The following is a 23,762-nucleotide window of genomic DNA, read 5'->3' as shown; positions in this document are numbered from 1 at the left end:
CTGAGACAGTGCTGTGCACATGTGCGACGATTTCTGAAATTTGAATCGATCGATGGTAATATAGTTCTCAGCATCTTCTTATATCAGAGTAATCTATTTCCACAGCTATGCAAGTGATGTATTAATTTCTGTTTGTATTCAGTTATATTTCACAGTTTTTATTGTCAATAAATGTGCTTGAAATATTACAATTTCCAACAGTGTCGATAATACATAACAATTCGAAAATATTTACATCTACAAGAAAAAGGGACCTAAAGGACAATGTAAAAAATTTGACTGATTTTCGGAAGTTTATCCGAAAACACAAACAAGGTATCCTCAAAAATTGAATCGATCGATGATAATATAGTTCTCACTGTTCTCAGCATCTTCTTCGACGAGTTGGTGTAGAAGAGTGTCCTACAGAGGGTCTCCTCGCTGGGGGCCGCCATCTTCTTCTTCGGTTCTGCGTTTTACATTCCAGAGATTGCTTCGAGGGCAAGATGTCGTCCGCGAGTGGTGACGAGAGCGAGATTGCTTTAATCGAACCTGGTAAGGCGATGATCATATTCTAAAAAGACCTTGTTCGATGTTCCGCGGCTGTGGTTCACATTCGTGTTAATGGCGCGGCCGTACGAACACCGTAAAAATGGTGACGACGCACCCGGCGAAGTTCGCCGAAGGCTTGCGACCCGCCATTAAAATGAATGGCGTCCCGTACACGCGTGTTAACGTGTAAATATTCCGAGCCCGCCGCGGCTTAGAACTGATTTTCTCCTTTTTCTTTCTATGTTCTTTCGTCCGACGTCCAGTGCGACGCACGAGGTCCGGCCGTACACGTAAAGCCGCCGTCGTGGCAAAGAAGTCACCCGTTAAGAAACTTCTTGCTAGAGCAACACGTTCGCCCAAAAAAGTCCAGGAAATCGTGGAGGTCGAAGTACGTATGTCCGACGACAATCCCATCAATACAGCGATCGCTCGATACAAGCGAAAAATTCACCAACGAAATGTCATACGTCATCTATAAACATTGCTCCTTGATCTCTCGCCGCTAGTGTCGAACTTCGAAAAACATAGCCAGTACATATATACACCGACGTGTCGGTGGGGCAATACTAATTCGATGACAAACCTAATTTCTTTTCGATTATTTGGTCCCATGAAACTTTTACTCGTATACTCCTAACATTTAGCCGATTAACGAACAGGATGTAATTTACATCACATTGTTCAACTTTCTTCATTCATCAGACTGATGGTGAAGCACTACTGATTCAATGGCAAAACTAATCTGTTTCTGATTATTTATTCTTGTGAAACTTTTACTCATCAAAGTAACATCGAACAAGATGTAATTTACATCACGTTGTTCAATGTTTTTAATTCATCTGTGGGTAACAAGTTGCTACTAGTAGTGCAACTTTTTTTCAATTTATTAAAATCATTCAAGGAAAAAAAGATACTTTAACACTAAAACCTACCGACCATCAAAAGTGACTGATGTGTATAGTATTATAAAAATAACAAGATTAAATTTATTTATATTTTGTGCGATTTTTACTATAATATATACTGGAATCAAAAAATATATTCAATACATTACCATGAAAATACCTTTACAATTTCAATAATTGTCAAATAAAAAATCTAAAATGGATCATTTGACTCCTCGTGGCAGATTTAATGTTAACCTGTGTTCTGCTCCTTGCAATTATTTGGAACAATGTTTTTCTCGCTTATAGATCCGCGACGTGTTATTACACGAGTCTTGTTTCTTTCAAACGTCTTTAAATGCTATGTTTCTATGTTTCTAGGAGGAGGGACCTGTTTACCATAGCGAAGTGATTATGGAAAGCATTCCAGAAAATGGAGTGCAAAGATTCAGCGACATAATCCAGCAGCATCATGAAGACGAATCGTCTATGCTACATTTGGAGCTGGAGGATTCGACTGACACAGCTGTTCACGAAATCAATATGAATCAGAGCGTACAGATCGAGGAGGATCAAGAAAATGTACCTGATTCGGAAACGTCAGAGTCGCAAATTGTAAGTGGCAAAACAAATCGTTTACATACATGAAATGATAACAATTCTTTAAATAAATAATTCAATGGATTTCTTGTTACAACTGTGAAGAGTAAAAAAATCAGCCAAAATAGTCGATATTAATATATAAATTTGTTTACCAGGACCAGGCTACCGTGGTGTCGGAACACATGATCATAGAGGAGGGTAGTATGGACAAAGTGGACATGTTACACGACCAAGAACAAATTGACATGGAGGGACAAGATACAAGTAATGACGACACAAATCAACGTGTGTTAATAGACTTCCAAGAGGTGATAACTGACGACGGGGAGCATATAACGCAAGTGACCGAGATTCTAGAGTCGGAGGAAATCGAATCCGAACATGTTTTAACCGAAGATCCCGGTATCGAAGTGATGGAAGTGGACGATTCTCAGCAAGAAGTACCGGAAGTGATGGAGAACGTTACCGAAACATTGCCGGAGCAAATAGAGACAACGGAGATATCAGAGATCGCTGAGGTGATGGAGACCACCAGCGCAGAGTGCTCGCCTCAGAGTACTATGAAGAAGACGGAACCGGACACGGAAGCTGTGTCCGAGGATGAATTGCCAACTGAAGCTGCGGCAAAGGTATATTGTAATAATTTATCACTGATGAATATGCGCAACACCTTTGAGTCTCCGAATTAGTTGTCGCTTTGCACACTTGGGATGCTCAGGATTCGTAGACTTGTTTCCAGGATTGCAAGGGTGTGGGATGCGCCTTCTCAATTCTCGATAATGCAAAGATAGGGGGTTTTCAGAAGTCAAAAGCACCAGATAAAAGATCAATCTAGGCCCGCGATCGTCTTCAAAAGTCCTATTTTTATGTTTACGAGACGTAATTTGCATTATTCGGCAGCATGTAGCTATCGCAGCTTTATGAAAATAGCTACGTGCAGCTGTATGCTTCTGAATAATGCAAACTACGCTTTTGCGGGCGATTGCGGCCTAGATTGATCTTTTATCTAGCGCTTTCGACCGCTGAAAAACCCTATCCTTGCATTATCGTAGTATTTACTCCATCTTGCAATCTTAGGAACGAGTTAACCCTGAACTGTGACCCGCGTAACTTCGACAACCGGTTACTATAACTAGAGTCCGAATGTTTATGCAAAATAAAAAGTTTGTGCATCAATTGCAAGACGCAGGAGCTAAATATAAATTTACATTCTTCATTAATATTTTTAATGTGGTGAAAATATATATAATATATTCATACTCTTAAAGTCTTTTAATATTTTCACTGTTTTAATTTGCACTTGCTCATTTTTGTTATAAATGCATAAAATCCGGAGTCTACTAATAACGAAAATGTCTTTGAGCAGTTTCTAATTTGCGATGTTGGGTTTACAGGAGCCGGAGACAGAAGCAGTGTCCGACGAAGAATTGCCAGCTGCAGCTCCCGCAGATTTGGGAGAAACGGAGTCGGTCTCGGAGGACGAGTTGCCTCCGGATGGCGAGAAAAAGAAGAAGAGCGGGATAAAGGCGATGAGCAAGACTCCAGAAAAGAAAAACAAAGTTGAAGGTGGAAGTAAGTACTACAGAAACTTGCGTACGATATACAGAGATATCTTCTGTGTGCTAATAGTGCTTTTGTTTGTTAGGTAAACGTAAATTGAACGCGGAAGGAGAGTATGATCCTAGTTCACCAACATCCGAAAATAACGACGAGACGCCGGCCAAGAAGGTGGCGCTTTCGACGGAGGCGGATGCAGCAGACTGTAAGCAAGAAACTAAGCCAGCATCACCAAAGAAAAAAACTTTACCCGAGCTAGAAAAGTATTGGAAAGCTGTGAACGAAGATCCGTCCGATTTTACCGGGTGGACGTATCTTTTGCAGTACGTTGATCAAGAAGTAAGCGAACACGAATTATCCCGGTTATATTAAGTTTACAAACATGTCCTGAATGGTTTCAAAGTAAAATATTTTTTGTTCTTTTAACCCTTGTGTAGCCAACCAGGTACCCTTTTACTGCGTTTCTTTCAACAATTTGTTAACGTTACTCTAAAAATTTTACAAAATTTCTCTGAATGTCCATTCTTTGCTCGCTAATATATTCACTTATAGTAACGGTTTCACTTTCTTCGATGGTCAAAGATTTTGAAGCTTCGAAGCTGCGATTTCAGAAACTTCGAAGGTTATGAAAACCGAAGTTTCGAAGCTTTGAACTCCGAAATTTCGCTGTTATGTTATATTTGATACAATTACAGTGATTGTAAAAAGTGATTCGACGCTCCTACATTTTGAAAGAATACGCTACCACAGCTAAAAGGTTGAAGTCGGACATTTTAAACAAATACAATATTTTATGACACGTAATGTTTATATCAGTACAACTGCATACGAAGAGTCGAAGCTTCGGAAAAGTAACAGCCCTAATTTATAGTCTCAAAATGAGAATTTATGCAAACATGTTAAATACGAAAGGTTTGAAATAATCTATACATTTTGGTTGGCTACATAAGGGTTAATCAATTGAAAAGATGGTGCTTGCAGCAAATTGTAAGGGTGTGTGTGTTGCTGTTTTAGAATGATGCAGAAGCAGCCCGCGAAGCTTATACGAAATTTTTGGAGCGTTATCCATATTGCTACGGTTACTGGAGAAAGTTCGCCGATTACGAGAAGAAGAAGGGCAACCCCGAAAATGTCCAAAGGGTGAGTCGACTCGTTTACCACAGTTATTAGGCTACCTTTCATTATGATATATATCATTTAATTAACGCAATCTAATGAAAATAGCTCGAGTTAGGAAGACGCGTGGGCAGTGTGCACGCACGTAAATATGGTTTTCCCTTCCAACAGCCTAGCACGTCTTGCGGCACCTATACGACTCTCTCCGTTTACCAATTAGCTAGATACTTAATTATTCTGCGATATCTACAAATATTATTGCGAACATTAATGTCGTCATAATACCGTTTATACCGATATTCTACATACAAATACGTAAGTCAAGCGAAAAAGGCTAGTCGTTTCAATTTATAGTGATACTATACACTTTACCGTGCAAGAAACAAAACAAAACAAATGATATGTGTGTGTGTAATATTTACTGTAAGCATTTGTACACATAGCTTACTACATAAAGTATTGTAACTTAAGCATAAGATGCGGTATACCTTACTTAATGTAAGTAAGATTGGGTTGGGTGTTAAATCAAAGTCAGAAACAAAGACTTAGGACGTGAACGTGCCAGAGAGGGAGCAAGAAAAAGTGGCGGAAGACACAGAGGCACCCAGATCGGAACACTCCTTGACTTTAAGGTGAATGCACAATGCTCTGCAATCTCTGTGTTAATTAAATACTTTTATTTACAGTACGCGTACGATATGTGAGTATACGTTGCTAAAAAAAACAAAACAAAAACCGTAATGCTTAACGAAAGCTATAAAAAAAGAAAGAAATAGGTATAAGTCTACCCGCCACCAGCCCAATCAGTTGTAAACTGTTCTAAATGTGTTTGCAAATCGTTACCACAGGTATTCGACCAAGGTTTGAAAGCTATTTCGCTCAGTGTCGACCTTTGGCTGCATTACATCAACCACTGCAAAACCGTCTACGAAAAGGACGAAGAAAAGCTACGCGAACAATACGAAAGAGCCATTCAAGCGTGTGGTCTTGAGTTTAGGTACGTGTTCTATCCGTCGTTTTATTACTTATTATTAGACTGCAGATTTTATGCATTTATGACAAAAAAAAGCAGTGGACGAATTACGAAGATTTAAGGACATCAGTGTACTCATTTCAGCTTAACAAAAAAGACGATTTTAATCGTCTCGAAGAAAGAAATGTCTATTTGGCTCCTGTGTCTTGCAATCAATGCGAACATTTTTTATTTTGCATAAACATCCGCAGTCTACTTATTACCATTCATATTGCATTAAAAACATTTGTCGTGTCATCGCTAGACAGCAGATTTTATGCATTTATGGCTTTTGAGAATGTTCGAAAACTGCTAAAATATAAAACTCGACAGAATCTAGTACGATTTGTATTTATTTCAGATCTACAAAGGCTACGACCACTGAAAATGCGATTTTATTTGATTTCCTGTACATATAGATGTCACATGTACTCCTTTATTTATTTGTGATGACCAGACTGCGGATGTTTATGCAATTTTCATAAAGAATTATAAGGAACTGACATAAAATAAAATCGCATTTCCAGTGGTAGTAGCCTTTGTAGATGTGAAATAAATACAAATCGTACTAGATTCTGTCGAATTTGATATTTCAGTATTTTGAAATACGTGCATATGTATTGTACTGTATGCATAAAATACAGTGAAAAAGGAATAAGTCAGTTATTCCTTTTTATTTTATCTTCAGATCCGATCGTCTCTGGGAAAGTTACATAAAGTGGGAGCTCGAAGGCAAACGTCTCAGCAGAGTGACTGCCTTGTACGACAGATTGCTATGCACACCCACGCTCGGTTATATCTCTCATTTCGACGCGTTCCAAGAGTTCGTCTCCTCGAACCTACCGAATCGCATTTTGAGCGTCGACGATTTCCTCGCGCTCCGCGCCGAGGTCAAGGCACTGTTGAAGTCCGATGACAACAGTACCACTTCCGCAACAGACGATGCACCACCCGGCGAGGAACCTCCGCCGCACGAGCTTCCGCCAACGGACGAGGAGACTCGTGCTATCAGAGAGAAAATTATCAGCAGTAGACGCAAAATGCACAAAGCCAATATCAATGCTGTCGCTGCTAGATGGTCGTTCGAGGAGGGAGTGAGTATAACCCTTACATACTGTTACTACCTCGGGGGTATGGAGACTCAGGAAACATAGAGGTACAGTAAAGTCTCAATCTAAGCCGATTCTCAGATCTGTGCTGTGACATAGATCGGGACCGGATACTATTCTTTTCTACGTCCGGCGCGGTCGAAGCAGCCACAAAAATATAGTATCCTTTCACGATCTCTGTCACAATACAGAACCGAGGATCGGCTTAGATCGCGGGATTACTGTACACAGGGTGTTCCCTCTAACGCGGCGCATGATTTTTCACCCACTTGCAGTCATCTGACTAGTGAAAATGTGAAATATTTAGCTTATCGTCGTATTTGCCTTTCAGACAGTGTGAACATTATTTGATATTAATCTCGTTGAGTTCGTCGAATTCGTCTCGATGTCCTCTAAATATGGTAAAAAAAGTATATTATGTTCCTATTTGTAAAATTCAAGGTGATCTCGATTTCGCCATAAAAACAAACTGTTTTCGAAATGTTTGTTACCGACATCTATTGTGCACTCCATACCCTGCAACTCCTTTTGTAAACTTTTTTTGACAGATGGCTGCAAGTGGGTGAAAAATCGTGCGTCGCGTTAGAGGGAACACTGTATACATTAAGAAAATTCAATAGTAAAAAATAAGAGGCTTCCTTGGCGTAGCAATTTTAACCGTCGATGTTTCTCGATAGATCAAAAGGCCATATTTCCACGTGAAACCTCTGGAACGGTGTCAGTTGAAAAATTGGAAAGAGTATCTGGACTTCGAGATCGAACAGAAGGATCAGAACCGAATAATCATCCTGTTCGAGAGGTGCTTAATAGCGTGCGCTCTGTACGACGAGTTCTGGATGCGGGTAAGCTCTTTTTTCTATATTTTCCTCTCTAGATTTATTCGAAATAACTAGACAGCGGATCTTTATGCAGAATAGAAATTTTGTACCTGAATTGCAACAAAGTGGAGTGAAACAGGAGTTTATTTTCTTTCTTGTGATACGTTTAATAGGTTGAAAAGAATATAATAATATTTTTAAATTTATGTGTTTTAACCCTTATGTAATCAAGCAAAATGTATAGATAATTTAAAACCTATCTGTATTTAACATGTTTTCACAAATTCTCATTATAAGACTATAAATTAATATATTAGCGAGTAAAGAATGGACATTCAACGAAATTTTGTAATATTTTTTAGAGGAACATTAACAAATTGTTGAAAGAAATACACATTTTTGTCACAAATGCCTAAAATCCGCTCTCTAGAAATAACTTTTGCGGAACACTGTTGTAACCGCAACATGTATCTGTTTGCAGTTCGTCCGTTACTTGGAATCGTTGAAGGGCGACAACGTGGAGAAAATACGGGACGTGTACTCGAGAGCCTGTATGGTCCATCATCCGAAGAAGCCTAATCTGCATTTGCAGTGGGCTACGTTCGAAGAGGGTCAGGGTAATTTCGAGAAAGCCGCGAACATATTGGAGAACATCGACAACGCGTTGCCGAATATGTTGCAAGTGGCGTACCGGCGAATAAACTTGGAACGCAGGAGGGCGGATCTGGACAAGGCTTGTACATTGTATGAAAATTACATTAGCAACAGTAAGAACAGAACGATCGCGAACAACATCGCGGTGAAGTACGCACGGTTTCTGTGTAAAGTGAAAAACGACGTGGACAAGGCGATTAAAGTATTACTGAAGGCCACGGAGAAAGACAAGGACAATCCGAGGCTCTACTTGCAACTGATCGATCTGGGGATGCAGAGGACACCCGTCGACACGCAGGAGATCGTTGGTTACATGGACATGTTCATAGAACGCGAGCACGCCGATCTTGAACAACGGGTACTATTCGCGCAACGGAAAGTAGAGTTCCTCGAGGACTTCAGCCCGGACATACGGCAGGTGCTGAAGGCGCACGAGCAATTCCAGAAATGCATTAAACAGGCGAAGGAGCGGAAGAAGACGAAAAGCGACGACACGAAAGCGTAAGCATTCCCTGTCTTTCTAGAACATGAAATCTAAAAGCATCGTCGCAACCGTTTCTTCTTAGAGACGTTCAGATGTAATCAGTATTTTTCTAGGTCGTCTAGAGGACATTCGAAGGTCGAATTTGTTTTTTGCAAATTGAAAATCAGTCGTACAGCTTGCATTAGTTGGAAACACGTTGCAGTGTTTTCTCGATTAACCCTTTGCACTTTGTTGCATCATTAAATTTCTATTCAATTAATTACTAAACGTATCTGATATTTTAATAAACTACTCGTTTCACCTAATTAATATCATTAGAGAAAAAATTACATTTCTATTTGGCTCCTATGTTGTACAATTTATGAAGACAATTCTCATTTTGCATAAAGATCCGTAGTCTACTAATAACAAAGTATATCAGGACAGAAGAAAAATTCAGTTCTCGAATTAGAATAGCTCTGAGTGCAAAGGGTTAGTGATTTCATCTTGTATATCGGAGACAGCATAACCGACATGGCAATGATCATTTCATAGGGATACTTCTCCACCAAAGAAAGTTAAAACTGGTGATCAGTCGAGCATACCACCCCCGCCGTCTGTCAGCTCGCAGTCGTCGTATCAGTACAGCAGCGGGCCAAGTGGACCGTACCAGTCCCAGCAACAGTTCCAGAGCAGTCAGTACGGCGGTCAAGGCGGCTACCAGCAAGGCTATCAACAGTATCCGCCGCCGTCGGACCCGAATTATGCCAATTACAATTGGCAATATGGACAAGGTGGACCTCAAGCGTACGGACCATATAATCAGTGGGGATCGTACAATTATTACTAGTGTAATACAATACGATGTTTTATCTGTACCAGCTTTTCATTATGTTACCGTGTCTACTTGTACATTTTATCATCCTTGTGCTTCTGTCGTCCGAAAGACGAACGGGAAGGTGGGGGTAAAACGAAATTCTTTAAAGTTCCGATGACACATCAGAGAATGACCTGACACGAATCATATAAAAACGTTACACGCTCTCGTACCGAAGCCTCCATTTTTCGATACAACCAAAACAAATTCTTTTGCATGAATTTCGCTGTCGTGAAGAAACGAAAAAAAAGAACGTATTTCTAAGTAAATATATCCAGTTAAATATATATATAGAAATACCAAAATGGACTTACGACTATTGACGATAATAACGTTCTATATCATTACGACTTGTGACACGATAACATGTAGTAAAAACAAGAGAAAGAGTAAGAAAGGAAACAGAAAAAGAATACCATAAGAAATAATAACGATGAATGAAGTAGACTACGTTCGATGCTATCGGAGCTCATGCGTGCGCTGTTATAAGAGACAAGGGAAACAAATATTTTGTATCTGCATCGGATTCGCACGGTACAAACGGATCCCCTCCGATGCTTTGGTGTTTTATTCCGTGACGTTGTGTGTTACTTTTTTCTCTCGACAAGGATATGTAGTAATTTTCACGAATTGTTGACTCCCCTTCCCCCTTGATTTGTAACGAGCATTCTTTGCGCGCGTATCTAATTTATGATTACGGTTAGATTCTAATGTGCGTTAAACGTACCGCTTTGAACAACTCTTTAAAAGTATATATATATAAATAAATATATATGCATATATAAATATAAATGGGAGAGTAGATGCTCGAATACCCTAGGAAACTCCACGTAAGCGCACTTTACAGCATATTCACGGAATAAATATTGTTCAAACGTTTGTCGATACAATTTTTATAAACGAGCAAATCGAGAGAACACGATCGAGGTTCGCTAGAACGTAAATTCTGTGTTACAGCCGCATTCTACGTATACGTTGTAAGCGTGCGCACTTTGTAACCGGGATTTTAAATTTAGGTCCGAAAATAAAGAACCGCGCGAAGTATATAGGTCACATACATTGAATACAATTGTTTCCGTATGTGAATTTTTATAATTTGCAATAAACGAAACTTTCAAATAACGCATCGATCAATTCTGGTGGTAAATACAGCGAATTGTTTGAAATCAGTCGGAAGTGAAAACGAAAGAGGCGAAGGTAATATATTTGTGATTATCGAAAGAATATAATTTTAAATTTGCGAACGATGTTTTACTTCGTATTATCCGCTAATAAAATGATTAACGACTGTTTTTAGCACCACGTTCGGATTGTCCGACTCTTGTAATTAGACTGCAGATTTTGTTGCACTGCAAACGTCGAAGAAATTAAAAGACACTTATTCCATTACTTTCTATGTGTCACGAAATTGATTTCTTTATTTCTCGCTTTCCGCTTCACGCTAGATTTGCGAGACGCGTTCTAATATTTTTCATTTACAATCGTTGAGATTGTAAAGTAATACATACATTGCTAAAAAATGACTAAAAGTTTGGATGGACACGTTTTCGATATCTTTATAAAGTAATGTAAAATAGTTGGCTAAACTCTCGAAAACCCCCACGTTCCAAATTGACTAAAATTTTGTAAATAGATTTTCTTTTTGTTTGACAAAAACGATGACTGCGAGAAAGATTTTCGGCGTTTCGAAAACAAAATTGTTTAACATTTCGGTGTCGTTTCCTACCTTACCGAGATAGCTTAGTGTAATGGGCAAATCTTAAAAATGGAATATAAATCATTCCCCAGGTGACAGGAATTACAATGAGCCCAGTTACAAGCTTAGATTAGATTTTTAGGAATATTTTATTCATTTGTAGAATATACATGATCGTCTGTCAGCATTTACCCTTAGTCCATGATTCATCGTCCTTCCGGAGACCCACAATTCTATACGCCGAAGAATTCAAAATACAGTAAAGTCTTGATCTAAGAAAACGGGAGCTTTAGGATCTAATAAAATTGTTTAATTATAAAGTGTAAACATGAACAACTACTAATCCAATTATAAAACTTCTTTACTTTTAATTATCTTTTTTATGGAATTTTGCCAACTTATTTGTGGCATTTTTCTTATTAAAATGCCACTGAACATGATATAATTTGAACTGTATTTAGTAGTTTAATTGACTACTACACGAATTACGTTCGAGGTCACACGAAAATAGAACTATACGATCTAAGAAACAGTACGGAACTGAGGGTTTTTCGTAGATCAAAACTTTACTGTACATATAATGCCAACCGTTTCTTACGAATCGTAAGCATAATGGAAAAGAAGCTTGTGTGCCTGCATATTTTGAATTAATTATTTAAGATTTTGTGTCGAGAATGTAATAATTGTTAATTGATTAGTTTGGAAGTGATGATTATGTAAACATAGCGTCTAAAGGTACGTGTGAATATAAAGAAAACTATTAAATAGTTAAATATTTATATTAGTTTTTATTTCTTTACAAGGGAACCTCGGTGACCTCGGTCAAAAGAACTGAAAATTGCTCCATTTATAACTTTTGAACCACTGATCTTCTAGGATCGAAACTTGGCCTTTCGGCATTTTCTCACCCAAATGTACTGCATGACGTAAGAAGAAGGCAAACATTTTTGGTTACACAAGGAAAAGAGCGGCCTTCCTTCTGGCTCCTTTTCTTCAAAAGATGTGAATCGAAGAAGAAGTCTTCAATCGACGGTGTATCAAAGGCGAATCAGGCAGAATAAACGACACAGAGAGTATTGTAACAAGTATCTTCTTTTGTTTTATTACGAAAGCATTGCTAAGGTTCTATGTAATTGCAACAATGGAAGTTCTGCAAGCCTTCCGTTTTCTTATTTATTACAATATCATGTCGCGGTAACGGAACCTGTAATATCGTTTCCTCTCGCACTCTAAACAACGATCATGTTTATACCATATGCGTGTATGGGGTTAGTAAAAAAAAATAATTTCATTTAAAATAAGTCAAGTTTTGTTAGAGAGACCATCCGCGATTTTTTTATCGATGTATTTTAATTTTGTTATCATGCTACTATCGCGGACGAAGGCGTTTTATTTAATCCGCAGGTACCGTCGCCCCTGTACACTCTATAGTATCCTTGTTCACCCCATCGGGGTCCCCAACTGTTCTTTATGATCCAATACGGCTTAACTTTCTTGAAGATGGGATACACTGAAAAAAGAGAAACAAACAAACGAGGTAAAGCTATCGGAATGTCCAGCCGCGGTAATTGTAATAAGTAGATTGCGGATCTTTATGCAAAATAAAAATGTTTTGCATAGATTGTGGAAAGCAGGAATAACATAAAAATTGATTTCATCCCTTGACGAATATTCTTGAATTTTTAAAATCTTTTACTGGTTTATATTTCACCCAACCAATTTCTTCATAAATGCATAAAGATCCGTAGTCTATTAATAAGAAACAAACATGCCCATTCATTTGGAATGAAAGATGGTGAAATGCTTACCGCTAGTGCCGTATCCGACAATCAGAACGCCGTGGTCCAAGTCTTTCGGGTTGCAAAGGAATTTCAACGGATGCGAAACGCCGCCCATGTAGAATTGCATGGCGTTGGCGTTGATGGCGATGGAGATTGGCCCGTTCTTCACCAGCCACTGTGCCATCTTCGTCTCGTTCGACGAGATGTGTAAAGCATCGACAACGTTTACAACTGCTTTGCCTTTGTTGAACTCGCATTTCTCGTTTCTAGCGTCGTAAGGATAATCCGACTCCAATTCGAGGCCGCCTAATTTTTCTATGGTCGTGTAGGCATTGTCCATCTCTCCTCCTCCGCAACCAAGATCAAGGCTATCGCAATCCACCAACTCCTGTTCCGACAGCGACAACAATTTTCCGTGTCTGATCGCGTACTGGCTTTCCACGTTACCGGTCACGGAAAACGCCCAACAAGATCCACATTGGCCTTGATCTTTCACGGGCGTGACCACGTGATGATCACGCCAATCGAATTTCGGGGGCAGCTCGATGTCTGGGATTTCAGCTTCGGGGAATGGTATAGCGTTCTCCTGCCTCAAATGCGGCCGATAACCCAAGTACTTGGATCTAAACTCCTCCGGCGACAAGTCCGCGAACATTGTGACGCCATACTTGGCTGTCCCCTGCTCAGCCTTCCGCATTTCCTGGATCACCTCCAGGTTCTTCTTGAAAATCTCGTAACGAGACTGTTTCTCGTCGGCCGAGCTGTACTTTTTCTCATACTCCTTGATAAACTTCTCGAACATGTATTGCTCCTTAATATCTGTGGCAGCTTCCTCAGCGATCTTCAGCATCTTGTTGTTGTAATCAGCACCTCGCAACGATCGTTTGCGTCGATTAGCCAGGTCGCAGTTGATTGTGATTTCAGGGGATCCGTTGTCTATCCACGGCTGGGACCATATCGTGAACAGACATACCTTGATGTCACTGCCCTCCTTCAATTTACATTCACCTTTCACGCCTCTGGGACAGGTGCTGGTTCCCAGCTTCACTTTGATCTTGTACAGCAATCCCGACACTACTTGCTGCGTGGCATCTACGATCTCCACTATCATAGGCTCGTGAGTGCCCTCGGAATTTTCCGAAAACTTCTTCAATCCTTTTTTCGCCAGATTTTTGATCTCAGGGTCGTTCACCGGCTTCTTAACTGGTGCACCGGGCATGTCAGATTCCCTTTTTGTTCTTGGGTTCTCTTGCTGATTGCGCGCATTACAACTGATTTCAATGTTCGGATACCCAAAGTCTATCCATGGTTGAGACCATATAGAAAACAAGCATTCCTGGATCTCGCTTCCTTCTTGCAACTTGCAATTCTCTTTGGCACCCTTTGCGCAAGTGCTTTGACCAATTTTGGCTTTTATTTTATACAGCGTTCCAGATACTGTTTGCTTCGAAGCTTCCACGATTTCTGTTATGATGGGTTCATACTCGCCTTCGTAGCTTAAGGAAAATTTCTTTAAACCTTTGTTTGTAGCCTCCTGGATCTGTGGATCGTTGATGTCTGCAGCCTGTGCTTCACCCCGCAGTGGAAGTTCTCTCTTGAATCTTTCGTCGGAAGTTAATAGTTCATCTCCATGAATGGATCGCTTCTTCTGGTGTTGTAAATTACAATTGACGGTAATCTCCGCAGATCCTTTGTCCACCCATGGTTGGGACCACACAGAGAACAAGCACTCCTGGATTTCGCTTCCTTCTTGCAACTGGCAACTGTCTTTGACTCCTTTGGCACAAGTACTCGGACCTACTTTGGCCTTTATCTTGTACAGTGTGCCAGACACTGTTTGCTTCGAAGCTTCCACGATTTCTGTTATGATTGGCTCGGTTGTGCCTTGGTAGCTTTCGGACAATTTCTTTAAGCCTTTGTTCGCAGCCTCCAGTATTTCCGGATCATTAACATCTGCGTTGTGTGGTGCACCCGGGATACCGGATTTTCGTTTAAATCTTTCATTAGAAACGAATAGCTCATCTCCATGTAGAGATCGTTTTTGCTGGCTATGTGAATGGCAATTGATTTTAATTTCCGAAGACCCATTGTCTATCCATGGTTGAGACCATATAGAGAACAAGCATTCCTGGATCTCGCTTCCTTCTTGCAACTTGCAATTTGCTTTGGCTCCCTTTGCACAAGTGCTCGTACCTACTCTGGCCTTTATTTTATACAATGTGCCGGATACTATTTGCTTTGAAGCTTCCACAACTTCTGTAATAATCAGCTCGTTTGTTCCTCGATGGCCCTCCGACAATTGCTTTAAACCTTCGTTCGCAGCTTCCTGTATCTCTGGATCATTAACGTCCATTGTCTTCGGTGCCCCCAGCATCCTCCTATTCCTCTGTAAATTTTCATTCGTTGTAGGATCTGCAGATACTTTCTTCGGTATGATACTTTCCTCTACAACCTCTTCCCTGTTCGTTTCAGGGTTAGATTTAGCTTCCCTCACCGGTAAATCAAAGTCCTTCACGAATTCCGTGAACTCTTTCAGCTTGTCTTCGAATCCTTGAGGTTTCGTGTCATCGTCGCTTCTGTTCAGAGATACCTTGACCATTGGATGCTCTGTCACTTCTGGTCGCTGTTGCTCTTCGACTTTGGCAGTCACAGCGTTAGTGTAATTGTCAAGAATGTTTTTCAAGTTCTCCAAGGCTTGAGCCTTCGCTGGATCGACTTCTTGTTTTTTAGGTGCAGGCGTCACTAGAGATTCAACACCTAACGTTGAATAAGGATCGATCTTACTTTCTATATAGTTGCTCACAGTACAATTGTTTTTGGTTATTCTACGGCTGAGCTGCTGCCAAGGTTGTTCCTCGAATGTGATCTGACACGTCTTAATAGGGAGACTCTCTTGCACCGAGCACTCCATATTCTGTTCGATCGCATTCTTCAGACAATCGGATTCACCGATACGCAACAAAATACGATACTGTATCACGTTGGAGGATGGCGGTACAGCACGAGTTACTTTAATAATTTCAACTGCTTTGTGCTTATAATCATTTTGTACATACTCGTCCATCGACTTCGCAGCTTGCTCTCCGAAAGCTGCCAAACCAGGCAAGTTAGGATTGAGCTCGTACGGGCATCCTGGACAATAATTCGGGCTGGAAGCTCTCATAGCGATAAATGGTTTCTCGTTATGTTCTCCGGTCTTCTGAATTTCATGATCCAGCTCGACGCTTTGGTTGGTGATAATCTGTTTCTCCAAATTCTCTATGATCTCGTGCTCCTGATTCTCTTGAGCGTGAGATGGCTCATCCTGTGGCAATTGAGGATACAGGTACATACATTGGATAGACTCGCGCAACACATTTATGTCTCCTCGCTGGTGTTGCTTCACTTCTACGGTGCACGCTTCTCGCGGACATGGCTCCAATGATTCCTTGCACACAGGAGTCAAATCGAACGTGAGTCTGTATATTACGTACGGTGATTCATCCTGAAAATTAAAGATGTATATAGACAGCCATTAAGCACACGTATATATACATGTATACGCATGATTGTCTCATCTAATATCATTGTCTTGATTTACGTCATTCCTAAGAACAAAAGAACAAGACTTACAAGAAAGATTTAATAATCAATTTAATCGTCCTCGTCATGGAGAATGAATTATTGCATAAATTGTGACAGTGATATTAGAACAGATATCCCGTGTAAATATATGCGCACGAGAAATCGTGCATCGTTTTCGAAATCGTATGAAAACTCGCGGTACTATTGGTAAATTAGAATTTATTCGACTACAGAAATCGTCGGACGTACCAATTTTTGCGCACTAATCAGGTTACCGCCCTTATACGTGTGATGCGTCGGAGAATCCTCGTTCAACGAATTCAAGGCACTTTGAATTAAGGGCTCCGGTACGTTCTGCACTGGCCTGTTACCAGATCCGCACGACACAACGATCGAATTCAGAAGAAACAAAAACAGAAGGCGCGCTGCGCACATCAAAACGACTGCCATCTTCTCCTGCATGCACATGCATACACGTTGCCGTCTTGACTTCCACTGACTTCCACTGACGCAGCAGCTGACTCGTTCCCGATCCTTTATACTTCGGTTCTATCGGCGAATCGAAAATACTAATCAATATTCGCAACGGTTTTATTTAATCGGCAAACAGATCCGGCCAGATTACAAGATTCCCAAACAGTCCTTAATTCCCGCGGAATAAATTAATCGTTCAAAGTAAACGAAAGATTCAGGAAATAAAAAAAATTTTATAAAAAAAAATTAAACCGACTTCGAAAAAACGCACTAAAAAAATTCACTAAAATGTATGAAATAATTTCCATTTAATTTATGTAAAAAGATTGTATTGTATTTAAGTTCGTGTGCGTATTCACATAAATTAAATGGAAATTATTTCATACTTTTTAGTGCATTTTTTTAACCCGTTTTTTCGAAGTCGGTTTAATTTTTTTTTATAAAATTTTTTTATTTCACACTTTTTAGTGGAACGAGCAGAATTTGTAGAACACCGTAGGATGGTTTTTCGGTCATATTGGTTATTTGCAATAAAAATTGCAAAGGATGAAAAAATGCAAAATTTGTTTTCAAGGGACCAATCGGGATACATACCCTACAAAATGCAGAAGGTTTCGTCCTGATTGGTCCATCTATCTCGGAGTAATCGGAGAACATACATGAAATAATTCATATTTTGCAAATAAAATCGTAAGGAATAAAAAAATGCAAAATTTCTTTTTCACGGGACCACCCCGGGGACATACTCTACAATCTACAAGATGCAAAAAGGTTTCGTTCCGATTGGTCCATCCATCTCGGTGTAATCGGTGAACATACATAGAAAAAAAGCGAAAAAAAGGCACATACAGATCGAATTTAGTAACCTCCTCCTTTTTCGAAGTCGGTTAAAAAGGGGATAATCGCGTTAACACGTGCTAAAAAAATCATGTTCGTGTTTTCCGTATGCTTACGCGAGAGTACGGCAACGCTTACGTACGCTAAAGCGACTCTTTTATTTTAAATTAATGCCGATAAGATAAATTCTGTAGCATAGTTTAATTAAACACTAATGCGCGCTGAAAGATAAGTACATGCATACATAGTCTGTCGAAAAAGTCTCCGTACGAGCGTTAAGACGGAATAACGTTTTTTAATAATCTGTTGAAACGACTGTTGAGCTTTTTCGAGATATTAGAGATATTAGTAGACAGCGGATTTTATGTATTCATGGAAAAAATGAGTAGGTTTAATTTAAAACAGTAAAAACTTTAGAAAAATTTTAAAATACTGTCATGTTATTTTCAGCCCGTTAAACATATAATAGAAAGACAGTATTTGTATACTGCGCGTATAATGGAAATTACGTCTTTTTGTTCGCTACTGTACATGTACGTATATGTATATATAATGGTCGTAGTCGTCTCAATCAAAAATATTTCGCATCGCAACAATCGGCGGGTATCATCAGTAAGCTATTTCGTTGGGTATGAAATCATCAGAATCATGATACCCCTATTTCCCTAACTATAAAATGAAAGAGCATTATGAACAAAGAAGCTGCAAAAATGATAAGAAATGCAACATCATTTTCTAAGAGAACGGTTGATTTGCGACCCATGGTTTCTTTCACAAAGTTGGTCCTTATGACTAGTAGAGCACGATTAAACAAAATAAAAATTATGTTTTTTACCTGGATTTTCAAGGTCAAGGTCAATTTTGCGGGGAATTTTTTATGTCAATTTCCACTAAATCGTAGGTGTAGAGATGGGCAAAAAATTTGTATTTAATTACAAATTTCGGGCAAGGAATAAATTATTTGAAGGTTCGAATACAAAAGTATCTTATATTCGACAAGTATTTAAGTACTTTTGTATTCGCCGAGAATGTATTCGATAAATAATGTAATTACAAATTGTATTCGAAACTTCGAATACAATTTGTAACTGTTATTTGTAACTATTTTTCGGAGCTTCGATTACTTCCACGAATACTTTCGGCCAGCTCGAGGCTCCAATGAACATACAAATCACTGCAAGAATATATCCTCGCTCAAGATCATTTACTGGAACTCAAGAAGTATTATCCAGCATAGAGAAGAACTCCAACAAATTCTACAAAGTGTGGACATTTTTATTTGCGTAGAATCTTGGCTTAAACCGGACATATGATTAGCTTTCAAAGGCTTTAATATTATCCGTAGAGACAGAATTAATAAGAAGGGTGGTGGTGTCGCTATTTTCATTAAAAGGGATATCAATTACTACGTCTTACCAGACATTCGGACTTATAATGGCCGGATTGAGTCGTGTGTGATTAAATTAACTAACACTACACCTGCAATAAATATAGTAGCAATTTATAGACCGCAAGGTCCCTCCTTGAGTCAGAATAATTGGGATGCAATTTTGAATAAAATCTCGAATCTTTCCCCATGTCTCTTGGTGAGTTATTTTAACGCCCATAACAGGGCATGGAATTGCTTAAATAACGATACGAACGGTGAAAGACTTTTCAATAGTATACTAAATCATGATATCTTTTTACATAACTCCGACTTAAAACCACTAACAATTGAATTGCTAAACTTGTTTATCGTTCATAATTTTTGCATGGAAGCGATACGAGCCAGTTCATGGCGTTCTTCCGATTAAGATAAGACGAAACTCGATCGAATTTGGACTGTGTCTACACTCCCAGAGAAAAAGATAGCACACGCGTGCTATCTTTAGTTTCTCGTGTTAAGATTATGCTAGCGTGGAAACTCTGTGTAATGTGTAAAACATACCTTCTGCGAATATGTAAACAGAACATAGATTGACTTTAGTTCAATGAGTTCTCTTAATTGGAAGGGAAACACATAATCCGACACAAACAAAATGATAACACACTGAAACTATGTTTACATATTCTTCAGTGTTTCGTGAGCTTCCACGGAGTTACAGTATTCAATTTGTGTTTAGAGCTTTGTCGTATTGCTATTCCCATAATGGGTCGTGGCAAAAAGCTTAGTGAAAGCGAAATTGGCACAATTTTAGCTCTGAGAAAACAAAAGTTGTCTATTACTCAAATTGTAAAAGAAGTTAGTCGCAGTCGAAATGTTATACGTATATAATTTGCTGAAAGATACAAGTGCGTATGGAAAGAAGAAAAGTACAGGAAGGCCAGCAGCATTATCTGAACGCGATACACGAGCAATAATACGTGCTGCTTCCAATTCTTGTGCTACTGCAAGGAAGATCGCTAAGAAAGCTGGAGTCGAAACACATATTCAAAATGTTCGTCGTATACTTCAGACTAGTAATATTATAAATCGGTCTAGAATAACAGCAAAACCATCATTAAACGCAAGACATAAGGAGGCACGTTTGTTATTTGCAAAAGAACATGTACGTTGGAAAAAGATTCGGAGAAGAGGTTCAACCTTGATGGACCAGACGGAGCACACATTATCATCGTGATATTCGTCGTAAGCAACCACTAACAAACATTCGACATCAAATGCATGGAGGTGGAGTAATAGTCTGGGCTGGTATCGGATATAAAGGAAAGAAGGAAGAAGGAAAGTATTCAAATGCAATTTTTGCCACTGCTGCTAGGGCGACGAAGCAACGAGGGCCTCGGGAGCCGTGGCCAATTGGTGCAATAAACACGGTCGGGCACGGTCTGGTGGTATTTTCTCGAGACCAGCGGTACAGACAACGGACCATAAAGCCGGTGAGCTCGACTCGCCTCTACCGGAAACGAGGGGTAGATTATCTATTTATTACATAGCAACAAAAGCTCAATAGTAAAAGAACCTATCCTAAATACCTGGCTGACACTAGGCGATCATTTTGCCCGGTTCAGGTTGTCCGGCCGTGTTTATTGCACCACTTGGCCACGGCCCCCGACGCCCTCGTCGCGTGCTTCGACGCCCTAGCCAGCAGAGATGGGCAGAAATTGTATTCAAATACAAACGAATAAAGTGGGTTTGTAGTTTGTGGAAACTGGAAACTCTGTGTAGTGTGTAAAACATACTTTCTGCGAATATGTAAGCAGAACATATAGACTTAATGACATTAGACATTAGACATAATGACTTTAGTCCAATGAGTGGAAGGGAAACACATTCCAACACAAACAAAATGATAGCACATTTGAAAAATAAAGATAAAAGTATACATATTTCTTATAACAATATATACACCAAACTATATTTTTCTAATAATGTGTGGGACCTCCTTTGTTTTCTATGATTTCTACCATCCTTTTAGGTAAAGAATTATATAGTTCTTTAATTTTTGTCTAAATTAAATTTTCCCATTCAGTTGTAATGCAAGTTTTTAATTAATTTATATTTGAAAATTGTCGGCCTTCAGCATTCACTGCTTGCGAAAGCATCCCAGCAATTTTCAATGATATTATATATAAAGTCGGATGAGCACGCCGGCCATAGAAGAGCGGAGATATTTTCATTTAAAAAATATTCCTTAACAATTGTAGCAGTATGTACTGCAGCATTATCTTGTTGGAATGTACATATATGGTGTTTCACACGAGAAATTAAACTATCTTTTTCTTTCGGAGTGTAGACACTATTCGAAGCTTCGAATACAATTTGTAACTATATTATTCATCGAATACATTCTCGGCGAATACAAAAGTATTTAAATACTTGTCGAATATAAGATACTTTTGTATTCGAACCTTCGAATAAAGAATAATAGTTATGTATCTTTTATTCGAATCGGTATTTAAATAATTTTCAGCATGGATAAGGGTGATCCTGAGGGACAAGTTACTGCTGTGTGTTTTAAGTAAAAATAAAAAAAAAATTACAGAGGAAAAAATCATGTCATAATACGTCCTAACTTCCTATGACCTTATTTTTAATGCGGATGCACCGATGCAGCCGCCAGGTGCAATTGCACTTTATTCCTTAATGCAACTCAATTTTTTTCTTCGACCAATCGATTCCTTTTATTATCCTACGTATAAAAGCACTAAGACAAGGTCATATTTGACATTTTTTGTCAGAGTAACCACGGCATAGTTCTTATAATGCATATCGAGAGTAAGGATACTTACTTCTTCCCAGTCAACCAGGCCTGTCGTAGAAGAAATCGAGCTCAGCCTGCGGAGGTCACCTAACGGGCATTATACTGGCCGAACGTCGCTCGAAGCTGCTCAAAGCACACGATGGCTCAATTCTGGCCATGGCAGCTAAGCTAGCGTGGGCTCGTATTCTGCCCTCGGCACCAGCCCGGCACAAGCTGTCCTTGGCACTTTGGCACAATCCTGGCCGCTCGGTCCATTGGTCCCTAGTTTTAGGTCTTACGTTTTGCATCGATTGTAAGAGATAGAAACTAAATTGAATGTTACTTCTTCCCGTACCATTTTCTTTACAGTTACAATTTTCCTAAAACTAGTGACCGTCCCAGTCAACCAGGTTTGCCTTGAGCCAAGCCGGCTTAGGGCAGAGAACAGGCAGAACATTGTCCAAGCTACGCTTGAGCAGCTCAAGGCTGGCTTGGCTCAATTTTGGACGTCCTGCGCGCACATTTGTAGCGTTTTCTGCCATCGGCTGGATCCCGGAACGATCGCACTGATGTGGCGGATGCCGTTTTCCTCGTTTTCTCTCCTTGCATATGCACAAAATAGAATTCTGCATTCAAAAATCGGTATTTCGAATTGTTAGTAAAAAGGACGAGTGCTTATATTTAGCACGATAAAAATTTACTTCGCCGACATCTGCCACATTAGTGCGACCTACCCTTACCGATGGTGCTGCCCTGGAAAACGGCCACAGACTTGATAAGTCTGTGAAACGGCATCCGCCCATAGACTTATAGAGATAGACTGCGCGGCCTGGCGGCCTGTACGAAGCGCTAGCGCTAAAGCCTATAATGGCGGCCAGGTGGATCTCTATCTCACTCGCACACCGATAATTCCATGAATTGGTGGGGGCGCAGCGAGCCAGTCAACTCGTCAATTAGAAAGAGAGCGGGATGCACCTGACTATTGTTCTCTCTCTCTCTCACTCTTTATATCCCGCGCCGCCATTGTGGGCTTTAGCCAGCTTTAGCGCTTCGTACAGGCCGCGCAGTCTATTTCTATAAGTCTATGATTCAGGGTCCAGTGGCCGGCATTCTGCCTTCGTTCTGCCCATGTCCAAATACCTGGTCCATCGGACGGCAGAAAACGCTACAAATGCGCGCGCAGGCGGACGTCCAAAATTTGATTTTTTGTTTATAGGGGTGCTGCCCTCTTTTTTTGCTTACTGGGTTGTAGTAAAGTAGTAGTTGCAACAATATCTTTACTAAAAGCACAAACGATCGACGACAATGCGACGACGATAAAAGTCAATAATATATAATATGTACATTTTTCGATAATTATTATCTGATTACATACATTTAAAAGCCGCGTAATGGAAAATATTTGAATTTACATTCGATCAAATCGACATATGTGCAGCTGTACATACATTTAAGTCGCCCGATAAGATGTATTCCCTGTGTTAGTTGTGTAATATCCAGCTCGCGATAAAGTGCAATTTCGAAGATACATTTATTAATTTCCAGATTTCTAGATCGTTTGAAAACTTTCCGGTATCCAACGCGAGGTGTTTGGCCAGCGTTTGAATTTTCCCGCCGTTTCCG

The 23,762-nt window shown here is 39.7% G+C and overlaps 2 protein-coding genes across 2 annotated transcripts; one reads left to right on the top strand and one right to left on the bottom strand.

Moving 5' to 3' along the window:
* The first annotated feature begins 92 nt into the window (after positions 1–92).
* Prp39 (pre-mRNA processing factor 39) lies at positions 93–12,095 on the top strand. The gene is made up of 13 exons (XM_076427688.1): positions 93–113; positions 369–534; positions 795–919; positions 1,797–2,030; positions 2,174–2,647; positions 3,413–3,590; positions 3,664–3,914; positions 4,590–4,715; positions 5,540–5,688; positions 6,392–6,797; positions 7,490–7,654; positions 8,112–8,785; positions 9,303–12,095. The coding sequence occupies exons 1-13, from the start codon at positions 108–110 to the stop codon at positions 9,595–9,597; spliced, it is 3,249 nt and encodes a 1,082-aa protein (XP_076283803.1). The 5' UTR covers positions 93–107; the 3' UTR covers positions 9,598–12,095.
* Positions 12,096–12,394: 299 nt separating this feature from the next.
* Positions 12,395–17,187, bottom strand: LOC143210642 (uncharacterized). The gene is made up of 3 exons (XM_076427679.1): positions 16,915–17,187; positions 13,129–16,585; positions 12,395–12,830 (listed from the first exon to the last, which is right to left on the bottom strand). The coding sequence occupies exons 1-3, from the start codon at positions 17,131–17,133 to the stop codon at positions 12,682–12,684; spliced, it is 3,825 nt and encodes a 1,274-aa protein (XP_076283794.1). The 5' UTR covers positions 17,134–17,187; the 3' UTR covers positions 12,395–12,681.
* Between the last annotated feature and the right edge of the window lie 6,575 nt (positions 17,188–23,762).

The sequence above is a fragment of the Lasioglossum baleicum genome, chromosome 7 (genome assembly GCF_051020765.1).
Source record: "Lasioglossum baleicum chromosome 7, iyLasBale1, whole genome shotgun sequence".
NCBI lineage: Eukaryota > Metazoa > Arthropoda > Insecta > Hymenoptera > Halictidae > Lasioglossum > Lasioglossum baleicum.
This window is presented reverse-complemented; position numbering and strand designations above follow the sequence as displayed.